Source organism: Phyllobates terribilis, unplaced genomic scaffold, assembly GCF_046119375.1.
Source record: "Phyllobates terribilis strain yellow unplaced genomic scaffold, ASM4611937v1 Scaffold_3__8_contigs__length_932513732, whole genome shotgun sequence".
NCBI classification, from domain to species: domain Eukaryota; kingdom Metazoa; phylum Chordata; class Amphibia; order Anura; family Dendrobatidae; genus Phyllobates; species Phyllobates terribilis.
The window spans coordinates 367,676,812-367,695,354 of record NW_027362763.1 but is presented as its reverse complement, the minus strand read 5'-3'; the positions used below and the strand labels follow the sequence as shown (position 1 = coordinate 367,695,354).

The 18,543-nt window shown below is 39.4% G+C and overlaps 1 protein-coding gene across 2 annotated transcripts in view; it reads left to right on the top strand.

The window, feature by feature from the left end:
- The window catches only part of CSMD1 (CUB and Sushi multiple domains 1), a 2,980,041-nt gene that overhangs the window by 2,637,263 nt on the left and 324,235 nt on the right, over positions 1-18,543 (top strand). For both annotated transcript variants that reach the window (XM_073675393.1, XM_073675394.1), the window contains exon 54: positions 6,706-6,879. In XM_073675393.1, the coding sequence (XP_073531494.1) occupies positions 6,706-6,879 (174 nt within the window). The remainder of the gene's footprint in view (positions 1-6,705; positions 6,880-18,543) is intronic.

Sequence of the window (18,543 nt, the reverse complement as noted above, 5' to 3'; positions counted from 1 at the left end):
GAGACTTGTTTGGGCTAAAGAACACAAGGAATGAACATTAGACCAGTGGAAATCTGTGCTTTATGCTGATGAGTCCAAATTAGAGATCTTTGGTTCCAACCACCGTGTGTTTGTGCGGCACCGAAAAGGTGAACGGATGGACTCTACATGCCTGGTTCACACCGTGAAGCATGGAGGAGGAGGTGTGATGGTGTGGGGGTGCTTTGCTGGTGACGCTGTTGGGAATTTATTCAAAATTGAAGGCATACTGAACCAGCATGGCTACCACAGCATCTTGCAGCGGCATGCTATTCCATCCAGTTTGCGTTTAGTTGGACCATCATTTCTTTTTCAATAGGACAATGACCCCAAACACACCTCCAGGCTGTGTAAGGGCTCTTTGACCAAGCAGGAGAGTGATGGGGTGCTACGCCAGATGACCTGGCCTCCACAGTCACCAGACCTGAACCCAATCGAGATGGTTTTGGGTGAGCTGGACCGCAGAGTGAAGGCAAAAGGGCCAACAAGTGCTAAGCATCTCTGGGAACTCCTTCATGATTGCTTGAAGACCATTTCCGTTGAGTACTTCTTGAAGCTCATCAAGAGAATGCCAAGAGTGTGCAAAGCAGTCATCAAAGTAAAAGGTGGCTACTTTGAAGAACCTAGAATATAACACATATCTTCAGTTGTTTCACACTTTTTTGTTAAGTATATAATTCCACATGTGTTAATTCATAGTTTTGATGCCTTCAGTGTGAATGTACAATTTTCATAGTCATGAAAATACAGAAAAATCTTTAAATGAGAAGGTGTGTCCAAACTTTTGGTCTGTACTGTATGTCACTATTACCATCAGATTAATCACACCATGATTAAGACTAGCGTCAAAACACATAGGTCGTAACTCTTATAGTGCACTAATGCCAACATATGGTGGAGTATTATGTTTTTAAAGGCTATATAAAAGTTGTTTTATTAACTTTGTTTTTAGCAGTTCCCGCTGGATCGTTTTGTATTTTTTTCCTATATTTGACATGATGGACCAGATGTGTCATCTGCCAATGCGATAACCTGATGCACTTTAGCAGAGACACTGGCTGATAAGCTAGGTTAAGCTGTACCTAGACTGTGTTCTTTCTCAGGCAGATACCCTGAGCCCCAATCTTATGGCCTTATGGATATCAGATAGGACCAATGGCAAGAACTTGCCCATTTTGCTATGGATATAATGTTATGTTGACCCTGTATTGTAATGTTAGTGAGAATATTTAGTGTCACCAATGGCTTTGTCACACTCAAAAGTAACAGGTTAACCAATGTAAGCACGAAAATCTGGCCTGCATCAGTGCCGACTTTCAATTACCTATGGCAGATGACAATTATTAAATCAGCCATACAATCTGCCTGTCTAATTTTCCATTGTATGTTTTGTACACAGTTCTTCTGATACTTATACTGATAGTCTATGCTCAGCCTGACTTCGAGTAACTTCCATTATGTCATTTATATTGTAATGTTGCTGCCAGGGCTGCCATTGCTGGCCCTATACTTCCAGACATCTCCTTGCCTGTTCCGTCCTAATTCTCTACCATGTGGCTTCTATTGCTGCAACTGTCACTGCTCTGCCCCACTGGCGATACAGCTGAACTGTGTTTTATAATGCTAAACTATACTAATGATGGGAAACTTACTTTCTTGTAGCTATACAAACATAAAACAGCTCTCAAAAAAGGGTAATTTGTTTTGCCCGGCTTGTTCACAAGCTATTACTTTTTCTCTTTCAAAATAGGTAGCCCATTTCAGCTCCCTAAACTTTTGGACAGTGTGAAAAAAATGTCTTTGTAATTGTTTAACCCCTTTACAACCCAAGGTGGTTTGCAGGTTAATGACAGGCCAATTTTTACAATTTTGATCACTGTCACTTTATGAGGTAATTACTCTGGAACGCTTCAATGGATCCCCCTGATTCTGAGACTATTTTTTCGTGACATATTGTACTTCATGATTGTGGAAATATTTATTTGATATGACTTGCATTTATTTGTGAAAAAAACAGAAATTTAGCGAAAATTTAGAAAATTTTGCACTTTTCAAAATTTTTATGCCCTTAAATCAGAGAGATATATCACACAAAATAGTTAATAAATAACATTTCCCACATGTCTACTTTACATCAGCACAATTTTGGAAGCAAAATTTTTTTTTATTAGGGAGCTATAAGGGTTAAAATTTGACCAGTGATTTCTCATTTTTCCAACAAAATTTAAAAAACATTTTTTTAGGGACCACATCACATTTGAAGTCACTTTGAGTGGTCTTTATGACAGAAAATACCGAAAAGTAACACCATTCTAAAAACTGCACCCCTCAAGGAGCTCAAAACCACATTCAAGAACTTTATTAACCCTTCAGGTGCTTCACAGGAATTTTTGGAATGTGGGAGAAAAAAATTAACATGTAACTTTTTGAACAAAAATGTTACTCTAGACCCATTTTTTTTTTTTTGCAGGGGTAACAGGAAAAAAAGGACCCCAAAATTTGTTGAGCAATTTCCCCTGAGCACGCAGATACCCAATATGTGGGGAAAAAACACTGTTTGGGCGTACCGCAGGGTTCGGAAGGGAAGGAGCTCCATTTGACTTTTTGAATGTAAAATTTGCTTGAATAATTAGCGGACACCATTTTGGGTTTGGGGAGCCGATGATGTGCCTAAACATTGGAAACCCCCCACAAGTGACAACATGTTGGAAACTAGACCACTCAGGGAACTTATCTAGATGTGTGCTGATCACCTTAAACCCACATGGACTTCACAGAAGTTTATAACATTGAGCCGTAAAAATAAAATTTTCACATTTTTCCCACAAAAAATGTTTTTCAGCCACCAATTTTGCATTTTCATGAGGGTAACAGGAGAAATTGAGCCATGAAATTTGTTGAGCAATTTCTCCTGAGTAAGCAGATACCCCATATGTGGGGGAAAAACACTGTTTTGGCGCACGGCGGGGCTCGGAAGGGATGAAGCGCCATTTGACTTTTTGAATGTAAAATTTGCTTGAATAATTAGCGGACGCCATCTTGCATTTGGGGAGCCCCTGATGTGCCTAAACAGTAAAAACTCCCCACAAGTGACACCATTTTGGAAACTAGACCCCTCAGGGAACTTATCTAGATGTGTGGAGAGCACCTTGAACCCCCAGGTGCTTCACAGAAGTTTAGAACATAGAGCCGTAAAAATAAAATTTTCACATTTTTCCCACAAAAATGTTTTTCAGCCCCCAGTTTTGCATTTTTATAAGGGTAACAGGAGAGACTGCACAATGCAACTTATTGTGCAATCTCTCCTGAGTAAGATGATACCCCATATGTGGGGAAAAACCACTACTTGGGCATACGGAAGAGTTCGGAAGGAAAGGAGCACCATTTGACTTTTTGATTGTAAAATTTGCTTGAATAATTAGCGGATGTGCTCCTGATGTGCCTAAACAGTGGAAAACCCCCACAAGTGACATTTTGGAAACTATACCACTCAGGAAACTTATCTAGATGTGTTGTGAGCACCCTGAACCCTCAAGTGCTTTACATAAGTTTATAACATGGAGCCGTGAAAATAAAAAAATCAAACTTTTTCCACAAAAATGATGTTTTAGCCCCAATTTTTATATTTTCTCAAGGGTAAGAGGAGAAAATGGACCCCAAGAACTTTTGTGCAATTTCTTCTGAGTACGCCAATACCCCATATGTGGGGAAAATACAGTGTTTGGGCATGGCTGAGTTCAGAAGGGAAGGAGCACTGTGCGACTTTTTGAACGCAAAATTGGCTGGAATTGAGAGTGAACGCCATGTCGCGTTTGGAGAGCCCCTGATGTGCCTAAATAGTGGAAACCCCCCCGAAAATGACCCCATTTTGGAAACTACACCCCTAAAGGATTTTATCAAAGGGTATAGTGAACATTTTGAACCCAGAGTTACGACACAGAATTTGATAACATTAGGTCATCATATTGAATAAGTTGTCATTAGTCTTGAGCGCAAGTGCTCGCTACTTGAGTTTGCATTGGATACTCAGGTATGCACCATGTATCGCAGTTGCTCAAGTGACATGATCGAGTCCCCGCCCGCATGTTTCACGGTTATAAAACACCCAAAAAAAAACATGCGGGGATAGCTCGTGCATGGCAGGCAATCTCCACGAGTTTTTTTTGGCCGCGAAGCATATGGGGCGGAGACTCGAGCATGTCACTTGAGCACCCGCGATACTCAGTGCATACCCGTCACCTGATGCAAACTCAAGTAGCAAGCACTTGCTCTCAACACTAGTCACCATATCATCATCTTTTTATTTTTTACTTTTGAAAAAATTCCCAACCCTAATCCCAACCCTAACCCTAACCCTAGCCCAACCCTAACCCTACAGTTTATTTTTTACCCCGTTCCTCATGCGGTATAAGTGATTAGGCAACTTTATTCTTTGGGGCGGTGCGATTGCAGCGATACCAGAATCATATTGGGTTTTTATGATTGACAACTGTCACACACTAAAAGATGCATTTTTTTGCAAAATCTAGTTTTTGCATCGCCATATTTTGAGAGCTATAAATTTTCCATATTTTGACCGACAGAGTCATGTGATGGCTTGTTTTTTGAGGGATGAGATGACGTTTTTATTGGTACAATTTTCAGGCATGTGACATTTTTTGATCACTTTCTATTCGTGTTTTTGGGAGGCAGAATAAACAAAAACCAACAATTCAGGAATTGTTTTTTTTTTTTTTTTTTTAATTTTATGCTATTCCGCGTGTGGTAAAATTGATAAGGTAGCTTTATTCTTCGGGTCAGTACGCTTACAGCGGTGCCACATTTATATAGTTTTCTATGTTTTGGCGCTTTTATACAATAAAAGCCATTTTATAGAAAAAAATATTTTTATTCTGAGAGCTATAACTTTTTTATTTTTTGACTGATGGAGCTGTATGGCGGCTTGTTTTTTGCGAGACAAGATGATATTTTCAGCAGTACCATTTTTATTTATATTAGTCTTTTTGATCGCGTGTTATTCCATTTTTTTGTCAGTATGATGATAAAGCATTGTTTTTGCTTTGTTTTTTATTTATTTTTTTTTACCATGTTCACTAAAGGGGTTAACTAGTGGGACAGTTTTATAGGTCTGGTCGTTTCAGACGCGGCGATACCAAATATGTGCACTCTTATTATTTTGTTTTTTTTCATAATATTTATTGATGGGTACATTATATTTTTATTTTTGGTGGATTATTTTTTTTGTTTTTATTTTTTCATATTTTTACAAAAAATTTTTTTTTCATTTTTTAACACTTTTTTTTACTTTGATCGCCTGTATTGCATAGGGATGTTGCTCCATCCCTGTTCTATACAGGCTGTCAGCGCTGCAAATGCAGAAGATAATTTGGTCATGCACTGTGCATGACCAAAGTATCTTCCTTCTCTCTGGTGACCCGGATGTTGTCATGACGAAGCCGCAGCAGACAGTGTTGGACGCCGGCAGGAGAGGTGAGTATGGCAATCACCTCCCCTTGCCCCCGCAATGCTGCGATCGACTTTGATTGCAGCATTGCGGGGTTTAATGTGCCGGGAGCGGTGCGGGACCGCTCCCAGCACATAGCACCAGTGTCACCTGTGACAATCAGCTGACACCTGGTGGCGATCGCGCCCGCACAGCCTGTGTGCGGGCGAAATCAACAGAACGTACTAATACGTACCTGGCTCTTAAAGCCCAGGACACAGGTATGTATTAGTATGCCCTGGGCTTTTAAGTGGTTAATTATTTTGACATTTGTTAATTAAGGCAATGCGGGTTTCAAAAAAGGAATATTGTTTTCACTTCAAGATGGGAAGATATGATATCTTTACTTTCAAAACAGCATACATGTTTTTGCTCTCTAAATAAAAGGATAATTTTTGTATGGCTTGTGGAAAAAAAAAGCTATTGTTCTAACGATTCTTCATTTAGTAAAGAAAAAGGCTCTTTTTACTCCCCAAACAAGTATAATTTTTTAACCACTCCGTGTAAAAAAGTCACAGCTTCTTCTGTTTGCACTGTTTGTATATAATTACCAGCAAGTCAGGCATATGCCCCCCAAAAGGGATCACTTTGGAACCATTTTTAAAATCCAAGTAGCCTAAAAAGTCTGATGTTGCAGTGTGATGTTAAATAATATTAGTTACCAACAGCTACCATCTGTTTTTCCTTAGCCAGATAGTTTGAGGTCACTTGTACAATGATAAAGCTGTGTTTACATTAAAGAGCTCAAGAGGGGTTTAATACAGTCCTAGAAGTCCTTTGAACATCTTATGCATATTTTCAATGCAATTACAGACTTTTTAGTGTTGAGTTTTGTGGCCACTTTTAATCGCCACAAATAGCATTTTTTGAAACTTTTGGCAAAGCTGGTAAATTGGAATTACAAAAGATCTGCTCATCTGTAATATGTACTTTAACTAAAGTTACTAGTGTCAAATTCTTATTTCCTAAAACGTTAATTGTTTTAGCTACATATACACATGAATATATATAGTGTATTGAACTTTTTAGGTGTTCCAATAAAGCAATGTTTTAATGAAATCAAAGAAGGACAAATATAAATGTTACTGCCTTGATTACATTTAATCACTCATAATATACCTGATGATATTTTTCACATATAGATGCACTCACTTGCATCAAATAAATTTTACCTTTTTTTACAGCTATCACTTGTGGTCATCCTGGAAATCCAACTCATGGAATAACAAATGGAAGTGAATTTAACTTAAATGATGTGGTGAACTTTACTTGCAGCATGGGTTATGTACTACAGGGGCCTTTTCAAGCACAATGCCGCAGTAACGGAATGTGGAGCAGCTCTCTCCCAACTTGTCGAGGTAGGAACTCCTGAATCATAAGAAATATACAAGTTATAGTTGCGGTTACTTGACCATCCACTATTGCCAGCAATATCAGACAGTCCTGATATAACGCAGTGCTCTTGCTGTAAGGATTCAGAAGTTTGCAGTCACAGAAAGTGAAGGCAGACTTTCATTAGAAGACTGGACAACTTATTTAAATTCAGAGTGGACTTATCCATAGGTCAGACAACAGGTCCTTAGCCCACAAGTGTTTTCTAGTTATGGGCACCACACACAATCTCTTCACACTTGGGAAATGGGCAGTGGTGGGAAGAAACTAGCTTGTGTGTGTGAGGAGGGTGAGACAGTTTATGCAGTCACCCTGAGAGACATTTGTAACCTTTTAGGGTTGATTCTTACTGGATGGGTTTGTAGTTTTGAATGACATCATATATTCAAATGCAGTGAAATTATGCAAAAAAAATTAATTCTTAATTGTCTATTAAGTTTATTTTTTATGATGTTCATTGTGTGGTAAAATTGAACTGGACAATGTGCTTCTCCAGATCAGTACAATTAACCCCTTCATGACATATGATGTACATGTTATTCATATATCGTATCCCTTTGATGCTGCCTCACACGCCGAGCCTTCATCTTTCCCGGCAGATGATGGCTGATTTAAGCAACTATCATGGGCACTTAACAGCTGAGTGTGGAGAAGAACTGTTAACCCTTTAAATGTCAATCTCTGACAGCGGTATTTAACACGCTCTGGCAGAAGAGGTGAGCCATTTCATGTGCCCATCGACACACCTGTGATGTGATTGTGGGGCGTCAATGGGTTATTATAACAGCCAGGGGTTTTCTTGTCATTATGATATGCCTGTGAAAGCCAGTCCATGGCTGGCATTCATAGTAGATTGTGATTTTCTCTATTTATAGCAATGTTGATGCACTGCTATGTACAGTATAACACAAGCGATTAGACAATCGCAGCTTCAAATCTTCTAAGGGTACTATTAAATACAGAAAAAAAAAGTGTAAAAGTTTTTAAAATATATGAAAAAACTAAAAAAAAACACAAAAGTTCAAATCATGCCCCTTTGGCCCCATTAAAAATAAAACTGTTTTAAAAGAATACACATATTTGGAATCGCTGCTTTTATAAAAGTCCGATCAAAATATAAAGTAAATTAATCCAATCAGTAAACTGTGTAATGATAAAAAAATTCAGACTTACATTTTTTGACTGCTGCAACATTGCAATAAAATGTAATAAGAGGCAATCAAAATATCATCATATCTACCCCAAATTGGTATCAGTGAAAAATCAGATGACGGTTCAAAAAGTAAGCCCTTCAACAGGCTCATGTCCCAAAAAATGAAAATGTTACGGGTCTCAAAAATGGTGACAAAAGCAAGATTTTTTTATTTTTTTTATACAAATTTCCGATTTTTTTTTCACTACTTAAATAAAAATAATAGGTATACAAGTTTTGTATCTGCATACTTGTACTGACCTGGAGAATCATATTGCCAGGTCAGTTTTACCATATAGTGAACATGGTAAATAAAAAAAAAATTGTGGAATTGCACTTTTTTTTAATAATACCATATTGGGGTAGATACAACATTTTGATCACTTCTTATTGCATTTTTTATGGTGATGCTGAGACCAAAAAAAAATAAATTTTGCCATCTATATTTTTTTTCTCTTTATGGCATTTTACAATTGAATTAAAAAGCATTATATTTTGAGAGATCGGACGTTTGCAGGCACTGCAATTCCACTTATGTTTATTTTTTAAATTGTTGCCATTTCTTTATCTTGAATAAAGAAAAGGTGGTAATTATAATTTTTATATATTTTTTCTATATTTGTAAAAAAAAATGTTGACTCTATTTTTTAGTCCCCTTGGGGGATTTTAACCTGCGATTGTCCAATCAATTATACTCTATACTGCAATATTATTGTATTGCAGTATATAGTAATAATCACAGTCCCCTATGAAGCCCAGCTGCATCCTGGTGTCCACAAAAGTACCACAATGGCAGGCACAGGGGTCTTCAGCAGACTCCCGGCTGTTATAGCAACCCAACAGCATCCCGTAGGCCACATTTCAGAGGTTAACTGCTTCTGTTGGACGCAAATGCAGGCTGAATAACAGCCAGTGTCTGCCATCAATGATACAAGCTCAGTTCCTGAGCTAAAACAAAAGAGAGAGAACCAACATATGATGTAAATACATCATATATGTTATGTCAGGATCTATAGCAAGTAGTGAGAGAATCCTATGGGGAATCTGTTAGTAGGTTTTTGTTATGTAATCTGAGAACATCATAATATAGAAAAAGAGACCCTGATTCCAGTGATGTATCACTTACTTGACTGCTTGGTGTAGTTTGGATTAAATCCCTGTTGTAGATGTAAAAGTGGTTAGAATGCTCAGCTATGTATAACTCCATCCACACCACTGATTGGGACATTCCTGTATATACTGTACATTGTGAGTGAGTTACTAATCAATGGTTGGGGGTGGGGTTACACAGATTAACCTGACTAGTGCACATGAGATCTAGTCAGGCAGTGATAATCTCCTTCAAATAAAACAATGATTGTATTGAAACTACAACACACAGCCTAGTAAGTGACACATTGCTGGAACCAGGCTTCCTTGCCCTTTATTATGCTACTCTCAGATTAACTAGCAAAAACCTGCTGACAGACTCCCTTTAAAATGAAGACAAAGCATAATCTAATGGTACGTTCACCTAATTTTGGTTAAATTTTGATAGAACCCTATGGTAAAGTTCAGTTACAGAGTAAATACACTTTTATTTTTTATACATCAGTACAAGTTAAGTTGCTAGACTTTATATGATATCTCATTAGAGATAAATGACTCTTTCCCCAGTCACTTCTTCTCTCTCCTCTCCACACCATTTCCTGCACTAGTCATTCAGTATCCAAAACAAAGATCTGCACAAATTTGTCTACAATTTTATCCTAATTGAGGGATCCGAATACTGCTTAAGGGTATGTGCACACGATGCAGAAATGAAGCAGAAAATTTCTGCATCATTTCTGCATCTCCCTGGCAGAAAAAACGCATGCAGATTGTGCATGCGTTTTTCCTGCGGAATACATGTGGATTCACATGCGTTTCCACATGCGTTTCCGCATGTGAATTGACAAGCGCTTTCCAGGCGATTTTAGCATCACCTGGAAAGTGCTTGACAACTAGGTCACACTATATAAATCCATGCAAACAGCATGGATTTATATAGTGTGACCCGAGAGAGTGTATATACTTACCTCCGATGGCCCGCGCTGTCCTGCTCAATCCGTTCTCCCTCGCCGGCAACTTTGAATTGAAAGACCTGCCGACGTCAGCGTCATGTGACCCGTCACATGACTCTGACGTCTGCGCACGTCCTTCAACTCACTGCAAAGTGCCGGGAGCCAAGCAGGAGCGCTGCGCAGGCCGCCAGAAGGTTAGTATACATTTATTTTTTATTTTATTCTTGTTTTACAGCTTTTTTAATGGTACCTGGGTGTGGATGAGACTCTCCTCTCATCTACACCCGGGTACCATCCGCACATTAGAACGCGCCAATAGCGCAAGTACAAATGCAGTCTTGCGGAATTGGCGCATTCTAATGCAAGTCAATGGCGGCGAAAACGCCGCGTTTACGCAAAATTAATTGACATGCTGCGGATTTTTGAGCGTAGCGTTTACGCTGCGGAAAAATCTGCATCATGGGCACAGCACATGCGGATTTCAATTGGGGAACATTGCTGTCTTTCTACCATGCGTTTTTAATGCGTTTCCGCAACTGCAAAAACGCCGCGGAAACGCATTAAATACGCATCGTGTGAACTCAGCCTTTGTCTATAGAAATCTATGGGGATGTGGAAGAAACCAGTGGTAGAAAGAGGAAGAACACACAGTTAAAGTACTGTAGTTTTAGTGACTACAACATGCAGAGGAGAAAACTGTTAAATGATGCCGGATACAAGTCATATAATGGCCAGAAATAGTGCTACGGGTATTCTCTATGTACACACATATGACAACTTTTTCTTAAAAGTAAAAATAAACAGTTCCAGATGCATAAATAAAGTGCGATGCAATAGGATTACGTGAGAGCAGCATAAAACTGATTATTCAAGTTATGTGTATGATTTCATATAATTGGGAATAATGTTCAAAATTCTGTAAATTTTTCTTTAACATTATATATTGTTCTTGGACTAAAACGTAAATCTGTGTTCAGGAAAAGCATGAATAGGGAAAATTGCTAAAAAAGAGGGGAAAAAAATAAGAAAATAAATTGTCCACTACTTTGTCTTTTACGAACGACAAATACAGCTCTATGTGTAGATGTATTTGTGTTTCATATGCAAAAATACTTTTTATCATTGCTTCTTTGCTCTATAGCCACAGGGAGTTAATAAAATCCACTCACACACACAGCAAATCAAATCACTTGTTTCTATCTAAATATTCATTCTTCCTCCAAACATATGAAACTTGGAAGAAGAAATCTACATATCTTCACCTACTGTATCTAGAATGAATCTCTTTTTACTTGTATACGGAACATCACATTTCACCACAGAATGAAGCACAGGACAGCCCTTTAATAGATTGCTGTCAAAGCTTCAAGGTCTAAATTGATTTAGTCACTAATGGAAATTCATGTCACCAGATCGCCGATAAGATATTTAGTTTCAAGATGTTTTGTTCAAAATTTACTAGGCACAGGAAAGTTTCTGAACCAGATGACATCAGACATCTAGTTATGGATTTTACAATTCTATTTCTTGTATTGCCAATGTATTTTATATATATATAGATAGAATTCTTATATTTTTATACTCACATACTCTTCATAAGAAGAGAATTTTTAATTGCTTTTTTTAGGTTATATTGATTACTATGATTATTTAACTTGTTTCTGACCTAAGACATAATATGCAGTTAACTCAGGAGTTTAGGTTATGCTATACCTGGCAGTCACCACATGCCTGTAAAAGCAGCAGTTTGAGCTAGCTCCAATCACTATTCTTTAAAAAGAAACCATCATCATAATTTTTATTACATAAATCAATAGTACACGTGAAAATAAGAAAGTTTGCACTTTATCTTATCAGGGAAATTCTGCTTCTTTCTCTGCCAGAACTGATCATTCATTCTAAAGATTCTCAATTTATGGGTAATACTGTATTCAGTGAAGACAGAATTTCCCATTACTGAGATCGGAGATGGCAAGTTACTACTGATGAAAATTCATGAAGAGGTGAGAGGAGGAAGGAACTAGAGGCAGAGGCTCCTCCTTCCTTCTCCTTTCTCCTGTCTGCATAGAATCTTATCAGTATCAGCTGCCATCTCCGATCTCAGTGATAGGAAAGTCTGTCTTCACTATTTTTACAGACTAAAAACAGTATTTTACAAAAAAAATTAGATTTTGCATCATCGCATTCTGAGAGCTGTAACTTTTTTATTTTTTTGCTGAATGAGCCATATTATGGCTTGTTTTTTTGCGGGATAGTTTGGCATTTTTATTTACATAATTTTTTTTTCTATGCGACTTTTCAATCGCATTTTATTCACTTTTTCGTGAGTTAGTATGATGAAAAAGTGTAATTTTTGGCGTGTTTTTTTTTTACGGCGTTTGCTAAATGCACTAAATAACGCAACTGACTGTGCCAGTGAGAGCCAGCTTATTGCTGGCTCTCAAAGGCCACCGTACCCTGGGATCATCACATAATCTCAGGGTACCATGATTCTTATCGCGAGGGTCCGATGGTTACTAAGGGGGTTGCAAGACCCCATTGTAACAACTTAAATACCGCTGTCCCGATTGACAGCAGTATTTAAGGGGTTAATCAGCCGCAATCGGCATCGTGACTGGCTGGGGCCGATACTGCAGGGTATCAGCTGTCATACACAGCTGACACCCGCAGGAATCGCCGCCGCCGGGCGGAGATATATACTTATTTTCATGGCGCTGTGGAATAAGTACCCTTAATGATCGCGATAAGAATGCGTTACGGTGGGTAACGGGTTAACACTCTCTACATTCTCTACTTTTTTCAATTTTTAATTGATTGCCATAATCACATTGACCATGTCAGAGTTGCAGCAACTCTCAAAGAGTGTATGATTGAGTTGAGAGCCATAGCTGTTGGCAGGAACAATTTTCATCCAATAATTATACATTGTCTTCAGGGGGGCCCTCAGTACATTGTTTCTAATATATAATAGATTTCAGGATGGGCTGCGGGAAGCACAAGACAGAGGTCATGTCAGAGCAGTGTCCTGTCAGGCATCCTGACCGGGCATTTCTTTGTTCAGTCCGGCTCCACTTAGTGTATGGTCAGGATAATGGAACAGAGGAATGAACGTTCACGACTGACAGGACGCTGCTCTGGCGTGACCCTTGTCTCGTGCTTCACAAAGCGTGCCCTGAAATCTAGGGATGTGAAAGATGGTATATGCCATCTTTGAATCTTAAAAGAGTGCAGTAGAAAAAAGCATACAGTACAGACCAAAAGTTGAAGCTCATGAAGAGAATGCCAAGAGTGTGCAAAGCAGTCATCAAAGCAAAAGGTGGCTACTTTGAAGAACCTAGAATATAAGACATATTTTCAGTTGTTTCACACTTTTTTGTTAAGTATATAATTCCACATGTGTTAATTCATAGTTTTGATGCCTTCAGTGTGAATGTACAATTTTCACAGTCATGAAAATACAGAAAAATCTTTAAATGAGAAGGTGTGTCCAAACTTTTGGTCTGTACTGTAAGTTTTTGCCAAATTAAGGTATTTAGAAAATTGTTCACTGATCCTGAGCTAGAAAAAATCTGATAGCCATTCGCTTCTTTAAATATATAATTCCAACTGCAAGCATTCAAAGATCCCCTTCTTGGACTGTATTATTATTATTATTTATTATTATAGTGCCATTTATTCCATGGCGCTTTACATGTGAGAAAGGGGCCAACATAGCAAAAACAATTACAATAATCTAAAACAAAATGTGACAGCGACTGGTACAGGAGGAGTGAGGACCATGCCCGCGAGGTCTCACAGTCTACAAGGGATGGGTGAGGATACAGTAGGTGAGGGTAGGGCAGGTCGTGCAGCTGTATGGTGGAACGGTGGTTACTGCAGGTTGTACGCTTGTCGGAAAAGGTAGGTTTTCAGTTTCCTTTTGAAGGTTTCCACGGTAGGAGAGAGTCTAATATGTTGGGGTAGAGAGTTCCAGAGTAGGAGGGATGCACAGGAGAAATTTTGTATGAAATTGCGGGAAGAGGAGATAAGAGGGGAGTAGAGAAGGAGATCTTGTGAGGATCGGAGGTTGCGTGTGGGTATGTACCGGGAGACTAGGTCAAAGATATATGGAGGAGACAGGTTGTGAATGGCTTTGTATGCCATGGTTAGGGTTTTGAACTAGAGTCTCTGGGTAATGGGGAGCCAGTGAAGAGATTAACAGAGAGGAGAGGCCAGGGAATAGCAGGGGGACATGTGCATTAGTCCAGCAACAGAGTTTAGGATAGATTGGTGGGGTGCTAGAGTGATGGAAGGGAGCCCACAGAGCAGGAGGTTGCAGTAATCGCGGCGGGAGATGATGAGGGCATGCACTAGTGTTTTTGCAGATACACGATTGAGGAATGTGCAGATCCGGGAGATATTTTTAAGTTGTAGTCGGAAGGAAGTGGAAAGGGCTTTGATATGTGGTTTTAAGGAGAGGTCAGAGTCCAGGGTTACCCCAAGTCAGTGAGCTTGCGGGACTGGGGAGTGTGGACAGCCATTGACGTTGATAGATAGGTGAGTTGGGAGGGGTTGAGTGAGATGGCGGAAAGATGATGAATTCTGTTTTATCCATATTAAGTTTTAGAAATCTAACAGAGAAGAAGGATGAGATAGCGGACAGACATAGTGGGATTTTAGTTAGTAGGGAGGAGATATAGGGTCCAGAGAGGTAGATCTGTGTGTCATCAGCATAGAGGTGATACTGAAAGCCATGAGACTCTATGAGCTGTCCCAGGCCTAAGGTGTAGATGGAGAAGAGCAGGGGTCCTAGATCTGAGCCTTGGGGAACACCAACAGATAGGGGGCGAGATGAGGAGGTGATGTGCTAGTTGGAGACACTGAATTTCTTGTCTGTTAGGTATGAGGAGATCCAAGATGGGGCCAAGTCTGTGAAGCCGAGAAATGAGAGAGTCTGTAGTAAGAGGGAATGGTCCACTGTGTCGAAGGCAGATGAAAGGTCCTGGAGGAGGAGGAGGACAGATTAGTGGCGCTTGGATTTGGCACTTAGTAGGTAGTTGGTAACTTTAGTCAGTGCAGTTTCAGTAGAACGGTGCAGTCGGAAACCAGATTATAGGCGGTCGAACAGGAAGCAGAAGGAGAGGTGGGAGGACAGTTCAGAATGGACGTTTTGTTTTAGTAATTTTGAGGCATAGGGGAGAAGTTATATGGGGCAATAGCTAGTCAGAAAGGAGGGGTCAAGGGAGGGCTTTTTGAGGATAGGTGTGATTGAGGCATGTTTGAAGCATGAGGGGAAGATGCCAGTTGTTAGTGAAAGGTTGAAACGATGGGTTAGGGTTGGGATGAAAATAGTGGTAAGGTTTGGAATGAGGTGGGACCGGATCGGATCAAGTTTACAAGTGGTGAAGTGTGATTTGGAGAGTAAAGAGAAAAGTTGATCTTCCGTAATGATGGAGAAGGTGGTTTTGGAGGAGGAGGGTTGAGTGGATATGAGGAGGGGTTGTGGGGACTTTAGGCAAACACTGATGGTGTCAATCTTCTGCTTGAAGGATGAGGCAAAGTCTTTGGCTGAAATAAGAAGAGAGGGAGGAGGCACTGGGGAGTGGAGGAGAGAATTGAAGGTGTTGAATAGTTGTTTGGGGTTGTGAGACAGGGAGGATATGAGAGATGAGAAGTATGTTTGTTTTGCTGCAGTGAGTGTGGACTTGAAGGTAGTGAGGGACTGTTTGAATGCGATGAAGTGCTCATTGGAGTGGGACCTTTTCCATCTACGCTCAGCAACCCTGGAGGCCCGTCTCAGTTCTTTTATTAGGCTGATGTGCCAGGGTTGCCTGTTGATTGCGCAATCTTTGGTATGTGTGAGAGAGGGGGGTGACCAAATTAAAAGCTGCTGCTGTTGTGGTGTTGTATAAAGTGGCAGCAATGTCTGCATCGTGTAAAGAACTAATGTCTGTAAGAGGGAGAAGGGATTCAGAGAGTGAGTGCAGGTAAAGGTGTTTAAGATTTCTGCAAGGATGTGCAAGTTGGTGGAGTGGGGATTGAGGACCTGCAGAGGAGAGGGTAAGAATATTTTGTAACTGCCTGCAATAATATTTATAGTGTTAATAGAAGAACTATTGGGTGAATAACACCGATGAGCAAAAGACTAACAATGCTTTAAATTTTTGTTTTTCAGGCTCCATATGTCACCATCCACTACTGCTTCAAATGTGAGACCACCATCATTTTATAGACAAACATCTTAGCTATCTCATACATAAATCAGACTTGCAACTATTTAGCATATGATTAATTATGCAGATTCTTGTCTTGTCACTGCATTGTTACTGTTTTGCTCCTAAAATCTAAATTTGAATTTTTAATATTTTGTTAGTATTTTGTAAATCCACTTTTGACATTCAACATTACTTGAATCCTTCTGGGCATGCTCTCAATCAGATTCAAGCATGTCTTGACTGAAATTTGATCCCAGGTCTCTTCTCCACTTTCCCAAAGTTGGCGCATACTGGTCAACTCACTTGGGTATGTATACAGCTTTTTCTTCAACTCTACCCACAAGTGTTTAATTGGGTTGAGTTCTGGGGACTCTGGGGGCCAATCCAGCACCTCTACTTCATTGTCATTGAACCATTTCTTTGACAATCTCAATGTATTCTTTGGGTTATTGTCCTGCTGGAACACTATGTCATCCTTTTCATTCCAATAGTACTTGAGTGTACAAAGTAACTCGTCTTGTAGGATACTGACATATAGCTCAACATTAAGACCACCATCGATCTTAGTCAAGTATCAAACGCCTTCGGCTGTGAAACTTCCCCATATCATCAAGCTTCCTCCATCGAACTTGACAGTTCCTTCAATTCCTTTATCCATTAGCCCCATTTTCCCTTGTTTCTTCAAGACCCATTTGCACCCATCAGAGTCCAGTCTATTGATTTCCGTCTCATCTCTCCAAATTACTTGTTTTCAGTCTTTTACTGTCCACTTTCCATACTGTTTTGCAAATTAGAGACGATGCTTCTTATGATGATATTGAAGTCGAGGTTTCTTCAACTTTTTTTGGGCCACCATTCCAGACTTATCTAACTTGCATCACACGGTGCTTGCATGAGCATCTGTGATCTCACTATTATAAAGCATATGAGCCACCTCTACTGCCGTGTTTGTCGAGCCAGAACTGATAAACCTTGCGATGAGCTAACTTGTTGACTCTGATATTTTGACTGGACGTCCACCTCTTTGCTTTTGAATGGATAAATGGACTTCATTTCATATTTTTTCCAACTGTCATGGCACTAACTTGATGCAGTTTGTCAATTTTCTTGGCCAAGAGACTGCTATCAATGAGCTGGATGATGCTGTTTCTCTTTTCTTCGGCAATCTTTTTCATGGCTACTCCTAGATTGGAACTAGTGACCTTTCACTTGGGACTCAACCTAATAACACACTAAGCTATTAGTGAATGGGACAATAGGTTTTAATTTGTAATATACAGGAAGAAAAAGGTTTTTCCACCACCAGGACCAAAACATATACAAATAACTAATCATATGCTAAATAGTTGCAAGTCAAATTTTTGTATGATATAACCAAGATAATTGTCTATAAAATGATGGTGGTCTCAAGTTCGAAGCAGTAGTGGACGGTGAGCTATGGTGCTTGAAAGTCAAAAGTTCAAAGCATTGTTACTCTTTTGCTTGTCAGTGTAAAATCTCCATATACAAATAAATAAAAAAATGTGTTTTGAAACCCTTTAGTGGTATGTTTTGAGAAATTCTCCTACTTTTGCATTTGAAGCGGTTATCCGGGATTCTGAATATTTTTTAGTATCAGGCTAAGAACTTTTGCTTTTAACAATTTGTCTGTTCTGCCTTGCAACAATCTCTGCAGCCATTGACCACTGCTGCCAGCAATTTTATTGCTTCTGGTGATGTCACATCTATAGAGAAGCTTCTTCTCTTCCTCTCTGCTCAGTAAATAAGGAATCACTGTTGATGTCATGCTGATTGACAGCCGGACAATCAGTATGATGTCTTCAGTGATGCCCTGCCAACAGATCAAACAGGAAGAGAAACAGCTGCTCTGTTAATGCAAGGTCAAAGAAAGTAGGAACGACTCTGCCTGAACTGCGACAGATCATTACTGGGCAGAACAGGCAGGTAGCTAGCAACTATCTGCTGGTAAGTTCTTAGCCCCAAATGAAAAAAATAGAAAAGTCTTGGGTTACCTCTTTAAGTTTGTCCATGCTAATTATCACAAAAGATGGGTTTTCACAGCAAGCCTAATTTAGGGTAATATCAAGCAAGGATGTATATAATTATAAATGTGTAAATACACCAAAAGTCTCAATTCATTAATACCGGCATTTTAGATGCCGGTCTTGACACTTTGGCACCGCAGCCAGTTTTAGCCTTTAT